The sequence below is a fragment of the Neolamprologus brichardi genome, chromosome 3 (assembly GCF_056152115.1).
Source record: "Neolamprologus brichardi isolate AB-2024 chromosome 3, ASM5615211v1, whole genome shotgun sequence".
Classification (NCBI taxonomy): Eukaryota; Metazoa; Chordata; class Actinopteri; order Cichliformes; family Cichlidae; genus Neolamprologus; species Neolamprologus brichardi.
The window spans coordinates 32,022,912-32,037,887 of NC_142106.1; the positions used below are offsets into that span (position 1 = coordinate 32,022,912).

At 41.8% G+C, this 14,976-nt stretch overlaps 1 protein-coding gene across 3 annotated transcripts; it reads left to right on the plus strand.

Annotated features, from left to right (window-relative positions):
• The first annotated feature begins 3,590 nt into the window (after positions 1-3,590).
• On the plus strand, positions 3,591-8,892 carry LOC102785936 (prostaglandin reductase 1-like). Of its 3 annotated transcripts, none has more exons than XM_087836753.1 (9): positions 3,591-3,608; positions 5,268-5,416; positions 5,547-5,592; positions 5,725-5,784; positions 6,389-6,556; positions 6,898-7,171; positions 7,602-7,707; positions 8,053-8,171; positions 8,273-8,892. In XM_087836753.1, the coding sequence occupies exons 2-9, from the start codon at positions 5,311-5,313 to the stop codon at positions 8,381-8,383; spliced, it is 990 nt and encodes a 329-aa protein (XP_087692879.1). In that variant the 5' UTR covers positions 3,591-3,608; positions 5,268-5,310; the 3' UTR covers positions 8,384-8,892. The 3 variants fall into 3 exon arrangements, with proteins under 3 accessions (XP_087692879.1, XP_087692886.1, XP_087692887.1); XM_087836760.1 differs by lacking the exon at positions 3,591-3,608 and adding an exon at positions 3,823-3,916; XM_087836761.1 differs by lacking the exon at positions 3,591-3,608 and adding an exon at positions 4,679-4,701.
• The last annotated feature ends 6,084 nt before the right edge of the window (positions 8,893-14,976 follow it).

Consider the following 14,976-nt stretch of genomic DNA (forward strand, 5'->3'; position numbering starts at 1 on the left):
AGGACAGACAGCGCACAATGTGCTTTGAAGTAGCAGCCAAGAAAGGTGTGATTTAAGTCTACGAACAGTGAACACCCGTGTGCACACCTGTGTGGATCAGCGCGCTTGTATTCAAATGGTTTCCCCATGTAATGGTCTGCAAAAGGATGTAGAGAGCCATAGCCCTGTCCCCCAGGGCATGAAGCAGGCATGGAGGAGATCCAGGCCCCAGACATCCAGAGGCCCCAGAGTGCGAGAGCCCAAGGAGGACCACCGGAGGGGCATCCGTGCCACCTTCATGGGAAGGGCTGAGGATCCCCAGACGAGGGGTCACCCAGTAGCCACCGAGCAGAAGCTAGAGGGGGCTGCACTGGCGTGCCCGCCGGCTCCGCCGGCAGCCAGCTGTGCCAGAGTGAACCGAGCTGCAGGCCCAGAGGCCGGAGGCCTGAGGGCCCCCCGGAAGAGGCCTGACCAAGTTACAGGCACCAGGCCCCGCCAATTAGCCACCGGGAGTGAGCTGGTACATACCTGAGCGCCCAGCCCCGGACACCAAGAACCACCAACGCACCGACCCCTGAGGGCATCAGTCACCAGCAGGGAGTGTGGTGAGGGGAGATAGGCCTCCACACTTGGAGGGCCTGGGAGTTCCCAGAGAGGTGGAGTCTAAGACCCGACCTGACATATAGACACAGACAAACAGGCACACACAGACACAGACATGCATTCCCACCCTCATGCACACATATACAAACACTCAGCACTCACCCAACGTAAGGATTGACATAAATGGACATGTACACACAATCACACTCCCCAAACATACTCTATACCCCGGGTCCAGGTACCCTCGCCCCCAGAGGGGGAAATGGCACCCAGACCCAAGAGATGTTACCCTTCCCTCCAGGGTGGAGGCAAGCAGACCGTCCCAGGCTCCGCGGCAGCAGCATGTCTACTCTTTTAACAACTTCCTTAGCCATTCTATCTGCTCTTTCATTCCCCACAATGCCTATATGAGCTGGTGTCCACATTATTACTACACTTTTGCCCTGCTCACACACTCTATGGTGAGCAAACATAACTTCATACAGAATGGTCTGATTACTACTTGTATTCCCATTTTCTATAATTAACACAGCTGACAATGAATCAGTGCATATTATTACTTTTGGAACTCGGCTGCCTTCCACCCATTCCAAGGCCATCAATATGGCATACAGCTCTACTGCATACACACTCAAAAAGTTTTATGTTCTCTTCCCAAACTTGATATTTAATTCCGGAACTACCACTGCCAAACCAGTTGCTTCACTATCTGGATCTTTCGATCCATCTATGTACACCTGCACATAGCCACTGTACTTGCCTTCCAATCTACTATAAAATTCTTGACAATTCTTCTTCTTCTTCTTTCATGTTTAACGGCAGCTTGCATCCAAAGATGTTGCCCTACTGCCATCTCCTGGCTTTAATTCTTACTTCACTTCCGAGTCCTCAGATCCTCTCAATGAGAGGAGTATTTCTTAAAAAAACGAAAAACCACCCCTTTGCCTCCACCATGAGTTAACTGATTGACCACTTTTTCAAACCTAAGTTCCATTCCACCACTCATTTCAACCCTCATCACCCTCCTGTGACTTACATACTTCCTACAACTAATAATGTTCAACCGTCTCCATAGCATTACACCAATCACACAACCCTGTCGGATGTTTCCCTATCCTAAAAAGAGTACCATTTAGAAAGCAATGACCTGTTCATATTCTACTTATAATAACCTCCTCCTGTCTATTTAATCCACTACTCCTCTTAACTTCTATTTTGTTTTGTACCCTATATAAATGTCTCCCTTTTGTTTCATTATCCCATGCCATTTGCCAGTTCTTACTTTCTGTCCAAACTATACTTTTCCCTTCAGATTTTGACAGTGATATCTGTACATCTATATCGACTTTTTTAACATCTGCTTAGCCAACCTATCTGCTCTTTCAGTGGCAGTCCTAGCCTGTTTGGTGCCCTGAGCGAACACCCCCCCCCCCCCCCCCCTCTATATGTATATGTATATGTATATATATATATGTTGTTGGGTTCAAATATTGAGGAGGGGTAGAGGAGGTAATCAACTTTCATAATAACAACACTGATCCGGCCGGGTGGAGTCAAACGATGATTTTAATGACACGCGTGGGAAGACCGCCGCTGTACGCAGACAGCGCCGATCCCCAACTTACATAGCATAAGCAGGTGTTTTATACCTTTCAGGGCTTAAATTTACTACGCCCCTTAAACGTCACTCAGATACAGTTCATACATAGGTTTCAAAACCACAATGACTTAACACAGTTTAAAATAACATTGTCTCCATCTCCACAGCAGATGCTTCCTGTCAGCCTACTTTCACTTCTTGTCTGGAAAACCAGACCCACACCCTGCAAGAAACTGTTCCTCTTTTTGCAAAGACAGCTAGAAACTGTTCCTCTTTTACAGAGACAATTTTAGAGTTACAAGCAAACATGATTAACCTCTCTCCTATAAATGAGATAAAGTCTACTGTGTGTGTGTGTATGTGGCTCGACCTCACCAGCTGAAACTTGTAACCTTTTCTACCAGACAGAAGGCCAGCATGTACACATTTCAGATTATAACAAGCATTCAAAAGCATTTAAGATTATTGATTTAACTCAACAGTTTAGAGTGGTTATAACTGCACTTGTAATAAAGGCTAATTGGGTACCAATATGTTTAAACATCTGAATGCAATATCAATAGTGCATATTGTATTATTAATGCAATGGTAATGATGATGATTATTAACAATAGCAGCAAGATATATCTCTAATTCCTCACAACATATATATATATATATACATATATATATATATATATATATATATATATATATATATATATATATATATATATACATATATATATATATATATATACATATATATATATGTGAAACAGGCTCTTTGATTATAATGATGTGATGTGTAAACCTCTAAACTGAATAAATAAATTGTTTTCATGGTTATTTATCCCAAACATTGTCTCAGTATGTCTGATACAAAAGAGAAAGTGGAAACTATCAGGACAGAGTTTTGGTATGATTGTGTAACTGTGTAATCATGCTTATGTACATCTGGATAATGACACAAACTAGTGTGTGGCGCTTCACTTTTTAAAAAAACCTAAAAGACAGAAATCAGATTATAGGATCTGTAGTGTTGTTTATTTATATTATGGTACTTATCATTCGTGATATTTATTACTGTATGCATACTTTATTAGAAGAGATGAGATTTAAAAAAAATTCTCTTCCTTGCTGGTTCCATCGAAGAAGAAATGCTCAAGAAACTATGTAGCACGTACATAATCCAATTCCACAACAGTGTGATGGGGAATCAGCTGTGTTTTGCTGCCCATTTTATTTCGAATCTGGCGCGAACCGGCGAGCCAGTTCCTGAATCAGTCACGTGGTACGGACTGCCCGCGAGGCCTCGAATGTCACTGCATACGTAATCAAAGCAAGCCTCGAGACGCACTTCACAAAAACTTCCCCGAGATTACCCGACACACAGGTATCGAAGCTTCGACACACAGGACACACCACTACACACTTCATCGGTAAGGCAAGGCTCCAGTTTATATCGTTATTTGTGGAATAATAGGATTTACTCAGCTGTACTGTTTTAGTAGAAGAGGCGAACTTAGGAAGTGTAGCAGGCTACAGGAGGGAATTGCAACTCACTTTTAAGTTTGCTTTTAGTTGATTACTTACTGCCCATAGTCATGTGTTGTAGTCTGCGTCAGTATTATTTGCCAAAGAACATGGACGCTGTAGTGGGTTTTACGAAGTACATGTATGAGACAAAATAGTTCATTTATAAGTCTATGAAGACTGAAAACCGCAGGATACGCTTCCTGCTTTGTTTTGTGTGTGAGTATGACTGTACATGTGTGTTTTTGAGCATGCTAAGAAATTGTGCATTCCAAATGAATTACTTCTCCCATATCAATATCTGAGAAATTATAATCCGATAGTGACCGTATCAGATAGTTTATAGTCAGATACTTTATGGTCAGAAGAAGAAACAGGTGTTATGAGATAATAAAAGACGCTTTGTCCCATACTTGAGAAATTCTTTTGTTAGAATTTTTGTAAATAATTTAGCTATAACAGTCATAATAATAGTAATAATGATCATTTATACCAAGTGAAATAAAATATTTAAAAATCATCAGAGCCACATGCTTTGTGTTTTTTTACTGAAAACCTGTCTGTGGATTATTATTATTATTTTTTTTTTTAAAGCTGTTTTTTTTTGGGGGGGGGGGGGGGGGTTTCTTGTGACAAACTATGTCTGAAGTATGGTAATATACAATTTTCACTGAAGAAGGATTGGCTGTCAGCGAGTCGTTTGGCGCCAAAAAGATAAACAAGTCGTGCTTTTTCGCGGCAAAACATCCATGCAGAGCGCGCGTTGACTAGCGTCAGAGGCGGCGCAAAACTTTAAGCCAATCAGATTTGGAGATACAAGCTCTTCGTCCTCGCCACCCTCCCCCCTTTCCCAGCTTGTTGAAATATGATTTTGCAGTATGTGTACAGTTCATCTCTGCACAGGCAAGCAGAAAACTTGGATGGTGAACGAATTACAACCATTGAAGCTTTTGCTGCAAAGAAACAGTAACATAAGGAGGCGTGTCAGGGAGCCGCTCACTAAAGTATAGTTGTTTGAACATTTCTTTCCGTTTGTAAGATAAGATAACCCTTATTTGTCCCACACGAGGGAAATTTGTTTTGTTACAGCAGAAAGTGGACAGTGCAAAGTTATATAGCAAAAATTAGAGAACACTGGAATAGAATAAGATACTATATACAATAAGATAAAAATAGAATACAAATGCTATATACAACTGAGTAAAAATACAACTTTGTCATAAAAAGAGTATTGCACTTAGTCTTAAAGTATTAAAGTAATCAATAAATTACAACTCAAATTTTAATCACAAACCCATCTTCTGAGCTGGGCAAGGCTCTGCAGCAGGCTGGGAGTCAGGACCATCAACAAAGTACAGCGAAATATTTAATTTACACAGTGTCCCTAAAATCTCTCACATCTCAATGGATTTTGGCTGATTATCTTAGGAACTTAGGAAAAATATTTAATAACTGCTGTTTAAAAGCTTGATTTTTTTTCTAAGATCTGTCAGAGAAAGTACCCTCCAGCCTTTCCTGTGAGTGGTGAAAAGGCTGGTGATGATTTTCTCATGTCTTCTTATGTTTACAGAAGCAGTTAAAAGCTATATCTGCTGCCATACAAGAGAAGAATCATGGTTCAAGCCAAGTTCTGGGTAATGACTAAACACTTTGACGGCTTCCCAAAAAACAGTGACTTTGAGCTGAAGGTGGAGGAGCTCCCTGAGCCCAAAGATGGAGGTAGGACTTTGTTGTTGTTTTTTTCTCTCTGATAGGACAGAAAAGCCCCCCGCCCACCCATACACACAGACACACACAAACAACACACATATTTATTTTGTCAAATAAATGTGTGTACCTATGTTTTCAGAGGTGCTTCTGGAAGCTGTGTTTCTCAGTGTCGACCCGTACATGAGGTGAGTAGAGAGCAGAACCACATACACTGAATCATTTTCATAGCAATGCTACGTTTAGCTCATTTTTATACAGATGAAAATATATTTCAAAATGTATTCGACTGTATTGTAACACACTGCTTGTCTCATCAGGCCGTTCAGCAGAGTTAGCATGAAGGAAGGAGATGTGATGATTGGAACTCAGGTGGCCAAGTAAGAAACACAAACAGTCCAGCACACGGGGAAAGCTTTTATCCTCAGTGATGTGCATGCCTGATGTTTACTGAAAAAGAACGCGGCCTTCATCTGCTGCTAATGACCAAAGACTTTGTGTCATTCCTCACGGACTCGAGAGTAAAAACAGATGTTGAGACTGTTCAGATGTCCGATCTGTTCCAGTGGAAATGTTTTTTGTTGACAAACATGCACAATAAATTACTTTCTATTCAACCTCGAAGAGAATCTGTTTCAAACCCACATGTCAGACATTTCCTTTAATTTGTAGGAACAGTTTGTAGCACTGAGAACACATCTGCTTCGGCAGTCAAAGTTTTCCACACAAAGCAATGTCACACAGAGGAAAGGCTAACATGTGATGACATGAACTAATATTGCAGAAATACACATACCAATTGTACAGGTGCTTATCAGTGCTCAGTCTGGTATTTGAGTACCTAATACCTGATAAACCTCTAGACTTATAATCTTTAACTGTATTCTACAGTTTAATTTTGCGTTTTCAGCTACTAGCATTATCAAATTATCATCTCAATGAGAAGCTTTTTAATGTGATTATTATGTTGTTGTTTTCCTTTAGAGTGATCCAGAGTAAAAATCCAGCATTTCCTGTGGGAAGCCACATTGTGAGTAACAGTGGGTGGAGAACCCACACAATCAGTGATGGGACCGGCCTCACTCCCATCCTGCCTGAGTGGCCTAAAGATGTGTCCCTGTCTCTGGCTCTGGGTGCCATCGGGATGCCTGGGTAAGACAGATTTAAGTAACCTGCATGGATCAAAGTCACTTTCTATTGGATGTTAAATCATGGCAGGATGTTCAGACTCTTCCAGCAGTTATTAGGTTGAAAATTGCAACCAAATAAAAGCATTAAAAATCAAAAAACAAGTAACAGTAAGATGTGAGTGATTTTATAGAGAAATATTTACATAAAATAGTCTTCTTTTAAGACAGTAGGTGGACAAACCCCAGATGTTTTCTCCTGTTGATGAGCTAAAGCAGAGTTTCTAAGCAGTGATTTTTGTGGATATAATTAATATGGCAATCAAAGAGGCAACAGCTGGATTTACTGTTTCTGTCTCTCTGCAGACTGACGGCTGTTTATGGGATAGAAGACGTGTTGGGTCTAAAGGAGGGTGAGACCCTGCTGGTGAACGCTGCAGCTGGAGCGGTGGGCTCCGTGGTGGGACAGATCGCCAAGATCAAGGGCTGTAAGGTGGTGGGCTCGACAGGCTCTGATGCCAAAGTGGTTTTTCTCAAAGAGCTGGGATTTGATGAGGCCTTCAACTACAAAACTGTGGGTTCCCTGGAGGAGGCTCTGAGGAAGGCTTCACCTGAAGGATACGACTGCTTGTTTGAAAATGTGAGCATTTGTGATGTTAAATTGCAAAGCTTTCTGTTTTTGAGTGACAGCAGATTACCACTTTTTGGCAAGTGATTGAAACTCCACGTGCCGCCATGACCACCCCGTTTCCCTAAACGTAAAATGTCCAGTCTCTCCCAAACTTTGCGGGCATGAGTCGAAAGTCAAGTTCGGAAATGTTTGATATGCGATTTGTCAGTAATGGTTAGAGCGCCACCTAATGGGACGACGATAATCATCATTGAACGGGAGGAAATTTTAGCTGGTGGTTCTCCGCATGACTTCGATCAATGTCACATCAGATTGAAAATGCTGGGTGTAGGTGTTGGGCGTGGCTCGACGCAACGGGGTGCGAGGGCCCTCATAACGCTGCTTGCAGCTTTAATTTGTTTTTGTTTGTTTGTTTGTTTATTTTTGTTGTTGTTTTTAGGTGGGAGGTTCTTTTGCAACTGTTGCCCTGGAGCAGATGAAGAACTGTGGAAGAATAGCTGTGTGTGGAAGTATCTCCACCTACAATGACAGCACACCGCAGACAGGTGAGGATAGCAGGCATCATTTTTTAGAGAGTTGTAGAAACTCTGTCATTGTGGTATTCATTTTTTTTTATGAGACAGTTAACAATGTCATGTTTTCTAAAAACAAATAGATTCTAATGCTTTCATCAATTAACTTAATTCCTTCTTATAATGAGAAATGCAGTTAATACACCCATTAAAATTTCTCATGTATTATTGTTGTTTTCCACTAGAGGGAGACATTGCACTACTGAAGTGTGCTTTAAAAGCTGTGGAGACAGACAGAGTTATTTTAGATATGGATTGTAGTTTCCTTGCTGTGAAATATGTTTTATATTTTTCTCTCTTTAATGATCTGTGTTTTAGGTCCGTATCCCTACTTCACTATGATCATAAAGGAGCTGAAGATGGAGGGATTTATGCAAAGCAGCAGGCAGCACAAGCACCCTGAAACCCTCAAGAGACTGTTAGCATGGGTGAAAGAGGTTAGTGTGAGCCTTTCCTTTAAGTAAAGATGTAAACATCAGTTCCCCGTGTTTCTGTTTTGATGTATTGTATTTGTGATGTGTGTATTGTGCGTCCACAGGGCAAACTGCAGTGTCGGGAACACGTCACAAAAGGCTTTGAAAACATGCCAGCTGCTTTTATGGGGATGATGCGGGGAGAAAACATCGGCAAGGCCGTCGTCGCAGTCTGAAGAGTTCAATGCAAGAGAGCCAGCATTACTAATAACTGCCAATATTACACAATCTGTGAATTAATGAAGAATCGAGCAATCACCATAACCGAATCATTTCACATTAACATTTCACTTGTTTTTCTTGTTTTGTTTTGTTTTTTTAGTGTATTGGTACTCATCGAAACAGCAGTTAAGCAACTCTGGTACACTTAAGTCATTCAAAGAAATGTGATTTCTAGTCAGAAATCAGTCGTTCATAACAAATTGTTAGTTAAATCTGAAATATTACATTGAAATTGTGATTGTATTTAACATTTAGACGGTGTGTGTAGCTTCACCATTCATAGACTGAAACCTGAATGAAATTTTACTCAAGAAAAAGGAAATTGGTCAAAGGACATCATTCTGTTACGATCACTGAAGATCTGTGGCTGGTACGTGTACACATTATTTACTGCAGAATGATTAACTGCATGCTTTGTGTTTACTGGAAACCTTTCTGTGTATAAAGTTGTTGTTTTGTTTTTTCTTTGTTTGGTTTTTTTCCTTGTGAAACAACAATTCTGTGGCTTCATGCTGTAGTTTGCTATACAGTATGAATCTGATGTTTGTAGGTTCTGCTTCTTGGGACTGGGGGAGGCTGAGTCAGGACCATCAACAAAGTACAGCAAAATATTTAATTTACAGTGTCCCCCAAAAATCACTTGCATCTCAATACATTTTGGCTGATTATCTTAGGAACTTATTCCCCATAAAATTCCAAACTATGTAATAACTTTAAAGCTTGATTTTGGTGATTTGCAGCAGAAAATATGTTGAGGTTCAAATTTCAAGCTTTAAAACATCTATTGCACATTTCAACATAAAAGTGCCAGATCCCATCCTACTTTTATTCAGTGGTATTTATATCAGACTCTTCACAACAACAGTTACCCCAAGATGCTTTATATTTTAAGGTAAATATAACCGAAATCAACTACGCACTGTAACATGACCCACGTCAGCTGATTTGAGGTCCCTCTCCTGATTTGCTCCTCCCACGTCGCGGCAAGGATGAAAACCGGCTGTGGAGGGATACTTCCGGGTTCGACTCCTGCTGTGGTTGTAAGCTAACGGCGTTGTAAAAAAGAAAATAAGCGGTTTCTTCCCTCAGTTCGTCTATAAAAGCTTATCACCTCAGCAGTGAGTGTCCTTAATATCTACCAAAAACAACGTTTTAGTTGTCAGTAACGAGTCGATCGTTTCCGCGATTAAAACTACTTCATTTGGTGCGTTCCCACCGCGAGCAGAACTCCGGTTCGAAAACTGCTGTTTTTGAACACTTTCATTTATTTAAGCACTTAAATGGGCTTCCTTTGAAACACAGTTCAATTGACTGATTATTGTTATGTGTTGCCTTAAATTCGGCTATGCTGTCTGTTAGACAGTTGTTTTTCTTTATTGTCGTTTTTGTAATTGTAGTGAACGCTACTGGAATGTATAGATTATGCTACGTAGCCAAAATGATTAATAATTTAACCATTGTACCTTTGTGAAATATGATGATGATTCACATTGTTGCACAGAATTACAGAAAAAATGATTTGTTGAACTTGATGTGCTAATTGACATTTTTCTGGCCTACAGGTCAGGGTTTTTTTTTTCTCCACACTGAATTGATCATCTTCATATTGAAGTGGCGAGCCGGTAGGACCATTCTTTTCCCCTCTTTACACCCATTTTGCCGTCTTTGGATTACGGACCTATTTTGCCCATTACATGAAGCTGGACCCTAAGGAGGAATTCCTTAAAATTGAACTTTAAAAGAAACTTCAAAAAAAAGGACCAAAAGGACTCTTGCACAGAGAATCACAACATTAATTTCTTAATTAATTGTGGTACATTTATTTTGTGTTTTGTATTTATTATTTTGTTCCTTTTCCCCATTTATTCAATATATTTTGGGGTTTTCCTGAACAAGAATTTGCAGTCTCTGGTCTCGTCATTCACACCATCTAGGCTCCATACAGAACTATTTCTTCTGCGCGTCAGTCAGTAAACTCACCAATTGCAATAAAACTAGCCCTTATCTAACTTTGCGTTACATAAAGACTACAATAATACAGAGAAACCCTTAATCAGATGAGCGAGCACTTGGGTGACAGTGGGAAGGAAAACTCCCTCTTAACAGGAAGGAACCACTGGCCAAACCAGGTACAGAAAGGAGCGACCATCTGTCCCTGCCAGTTAGGGGTGATGAGAGGAAGACTGGACAAAAGACACCCTGTGAAGAGAGCCAGTGATTAATAATAAATAATGATGAAATGCAAAGGTGTATTTAAAAAAAAAAAAAAAAAGGAAACACTCAGTCCATCATGGGAATCTGTTGCTGACTGCGTGTAGAGTGAAGAAAAGGACCCAAGCGCTGACACAGAGGGAGATGAAAAAAGGGTTTAAACAAAAGCGAGCTGTTTATTATAGGCTGGTTTTGGTTTAAATATTTATTCGACAAGAATACAAAAAAAAAAAAAAAAGCGAAAGCAAGTAGTACAAAAACTAAACTCAAAAACTATGACCAACTATGAAAACCAAGATATGAACATGAAACTGAGCAGGATCATGGACCCATAAACAAGGAGGAAAAAAAAAGTCGGAGCCGCAGCGAAAACGCTGTGACTCAACATGAACACTCGTAAACTAAATACACACAGGACGTGATCAGGGGAAGTGGAAACACATGAGGAAACAGCTGACACAAATGAACATAATGACACTTTAGGGGAAGTAAAACAAAACACACTGAACATGCGGCCTTTCTTAATATGCGTACTTGCGTTCTCGTGTACTCGTGATACGTATTCAGTCGGAGACCAAGTACTGTTCCAAAGCGAAGTATGCATCAAGCCGAGAACGCGAAAAAGTCCCGCATGTGTTCTCGTTCCACCCGTATCGAGCATGCATCAGTGGTGACTTGTGTGGACTTGGTACAGCTAAATATCCCAGAATGCATTTCGTCCAAAACTCAAACGCGGCAATGGCGGACGAGCGGGGCTAAAAACTTTTAAATATTCCTCTTTCTGGGTCACAAAATAAACTTTTAAGTTATTTTCAAGCGAGAATGTAGCTGTGTAAACTTCAAATATCTGCTCGATTTATCAAGATATCATATATTTCCAAACGTGCTCCGACGTTTTCGGAGACGTCTGTGACCCGCCAGCTCCATAGCAGACAGCGAGGTCGAGGATTATTAGAGCCGGCGAGAACAGCGGACTCCCGGCACATATTAATGTTTAGTTTATTTAAGTGTTTTATTTGTTCCTGAATAAACCGGTTTGGCTGTGATTAAAGTTAAGCTTCATAACATATTACTCACAGTTAAATTAAGAGGGGACGGCAGTAAAAACTCCAGACCTGTGACATCATCAAGTACGCTGGTGTTCCAATTATACAAATCTCGAGTCTGTACTCGCGTACTTGAGAATTGAGAAAGGGCCAGAGAGACACCTGACTCTTCAAAATAAAACAGGAAACACTGAGAGATGTAGACGACAAGCTAGACAACATGTAACATGCAGACAAGAAATACATGACATACTACATAGAGGACAAGAAAAGGCTTATAACTAAGGAGACATAGAAGAACCTAAACTAGACTTAAAACTCAAGGCTCAAACATGGCGGCTCGACCGAAGCTTGCAGCAGCTTCTCCTTTCAACGAAACAATGCAATTGTGTAATATTGGCAGTATTAGTACTAGTAGTGTGAATGTAAACTGTGTGAAAGAGAAGTGTGTGTATGAGCGGCAGTGTCTTTTAGAATTACGATTCTCTCGGAATACTCATAACCATATCTCTCGCTACGAGAAACATCTACTGAGATGCGGCGGGCTAGTTGTTTACACAAATGACTCGTGGCGCCAGGATGCCGTGGTGGTGTCTACTCACTGCTCGCTGCATCTAGAGGCCTTAACTGTGAAATGCCGGTCATTCTACACTGACTGCTGACGGAAGTTATTATTATAGCTGTCTACGTACCACCGAATGCTAATGTGAAGGCGGCCGTGACAGAGCTCTACAACAACATCAGTGAGCAGCAGAAGGATCATCTTGATGCCTTCTTCGTAACAGCAGGAGATTTCAACCAGGCGAGTCTTACATCTGTTCTGCACAAATTCTACCAACATGTGAACATTGCAACCAGGGGAGAGAATAAACTAGACAAAGTGTATACAAACATCAAGCATTCTTACAGAGCTACTGTCCTCCCCCATGTTGGTAACTCTGACCACTTGGCCGTTATACTCACACCAGCTTACAAACCCAGAGTGCAGTAGGACAAGCCAAAGACAAGAGAAGTTAGAATTCGGCCACCAGAAGCAAATTCTGCACAGACTGTTTTGCGACCACCCAGTGGGAAATCTTTAGAAAGGCTGCAACATATAACAACATCACTGACCTCAAGGAATACTGTCTGTCATCGACTACATCAATAAGTGTATAGATGATGTGACAGTGGTCAAAACCATCAAGAAACAAGCCAACTAAAAACCATGGCTAACCGGGGAGGTTCGTTCTTTGCTGAGGACTCAGAACAAAGCCTTGAAATCTGGGAATACTGCAGCTTATAGTCTAGCAAGGAAGAACCTGTCAAAGGGGATTAAAGAAGCGAAGAGGCTGTATGCACAAAAACTGGACGGCCACTTCAGGCGACAAAGACGCACAACGGCTGTGGCAGGGCTTCCAACACATTATGGACTACAAGCCCCCTCCCCTGACATTAAGGCGGAACGATCGTTCTCCACCAGACGAGCTGAACAATTTTTATGCACGTTTGAGGCTAACACTACCACCCAGGCACAAGCACTCCCACTGCCATCAGGTGACCAGATTTTTCAGCTGTCTACAGCTGAGGTGAGGAAGGCCTTTGCCAGTGTCAACCCACGTAAAGCAGCGGGACCAGATAACATCCCTGGATGTGTTTTAAAGGCCTGTGCAGAGCAGTTGAAAGACGTCTTTGCAGACCTCCTCAACATTTTGCTCAGACAGTGAGTTGTGCCAGCTTGCCTTAAGAGTGCCACCATAATAACAGTCCCAAAGAAAGTCAACCTGGCATGCTTAAATGACTTCCGGCCTGTGGCCCTCACACCAATTGTGAGTAAATGCTTCAAGTGGCTGGTCTTGAAGCACATCAAGAATAGTCTCCCAACAGACCTGGATCCCCTTCGGTTTGCATACCGAACCATCCGATCTACAGAGGATGCTATCTGCACCACACTCCATGTTATGCTGTCACACCTTTTCATCGACTTTAGCTCAGATTTTAACATGATCATTCCACAGCAGTTGGTGAAAAAGCTGATGCTATTAAGCGTGGACCTGGCAACCTGCAACTCGGTTTTCAGCTTCCTGACAAAGTGGCAACAGACAGTCGAGGTGGGCAGCCAAACATGTAAGACCATCTTAGTGAGCACAGGCTCTCCTCAGGGGTGTGTCCTGAGCCCGCTGCTGTTCAGCCTGCTCACTCATGACTGTACGGCCAGATTCAGCATTAACCACATTGTGAAGTTCGCAGACGACACAACTGTGGTTGGTCTCATTACTGACAACGACGAGTCTGCCTATAGGATGGAAGTGGAGCAGCTTGAAGTGTGGTGTAGATCCCACAATCTCACCATCAATGTGGACAAAACAAAAGAGATAGTGATCGATTTCAGAAAGGCTGGCAGAGATCACCACACTGACCTCACCATAGATGGTGCCGCTGTGGAGAGGGTCAGCAGTGTTAAGTTCCTGGGTGTACACCTTGCTGATGACCTGTCGTTGTCCATTAACACCACAGCAATTATCAAAAAAGCACAAAAGCGTCTCCACTCCCTCAGGAGACTCAGAAAAGCAGGACTCTCCACACTTCACCACACAACTTTTTACAGAGGCACCACTGAAAACACCCTGACACAAAGTTTTACAGCTTGGTTTGGCAGCTGCAAGTCCTACAAGAAGCGTCAACTTAATAGGATTGTTAAGACTGCCATGAGGATTGTTGGTGCCCCTCTCTCATCTCTGGAGGAGATCTACAAACAGTGCTGCATACGCATAGCTATCTCCATCATCAGAGACCCCCACCACCCCTCGCATGGCCTGTTCTCCCTCCTGCTGTCTGGCAAGAGGTACAGGAGCATCAGCTGCAGAACCACCAGGATGCTGGAAGGGTTCTTTGCACAAGCCGTGAGAATGATAAACGGACTCTGCCCCCATCCCACCCACACGGCCATTCACACAGCTACACTGTGATGTCCACAAACGGACTGTAATGCCCCCTACCTACACACGCACACACACGTACACACATACAATACACTCCCCAGATATACACACGGCCTAATTGAATCATCCCCTTCCGTGAAACTGGGTTAGGGTTAGGGTGCTATCCGCCTGAATGAATGTGACTTGAGTTTGTTTTAGAATTGAGATTTTATGTTATTTATCCATAACTATTGTTGCAATTCATTACTGCCTTTTTACTGCTCTTTTTAAACATATTCTTTTTAAACTGCATTTTTTATTGGACTGTAGAGGCTGGTGAGAAACAGTATTTTGTTTCAGGCTGGGTAACACCATACGAAATGACAATAA

Coding starts and splice junctions, on each gene's coding strand:
- LOC102785936 (XM_087836753.1), top strand. CDS start 5,311: ATGGTTCAAGCCAAGTTCTGGGTAATGACTAAACACTTTGACGGCTTC. Junction 5,593..5,724: donor AGTGTCGACCCGTACATGAG/GTGAGTAGAGAG, acceptor TTGTCTCATCAG/GCCGTTCAGCAGAGTTAGCA. Junction 7,708..8,052: donor TGACAGCACACCGCAGACAG/GTGAGGATAGCA, acceptor TCTGTGTTTTAG/GTCCGTATCCCTACTTCACT.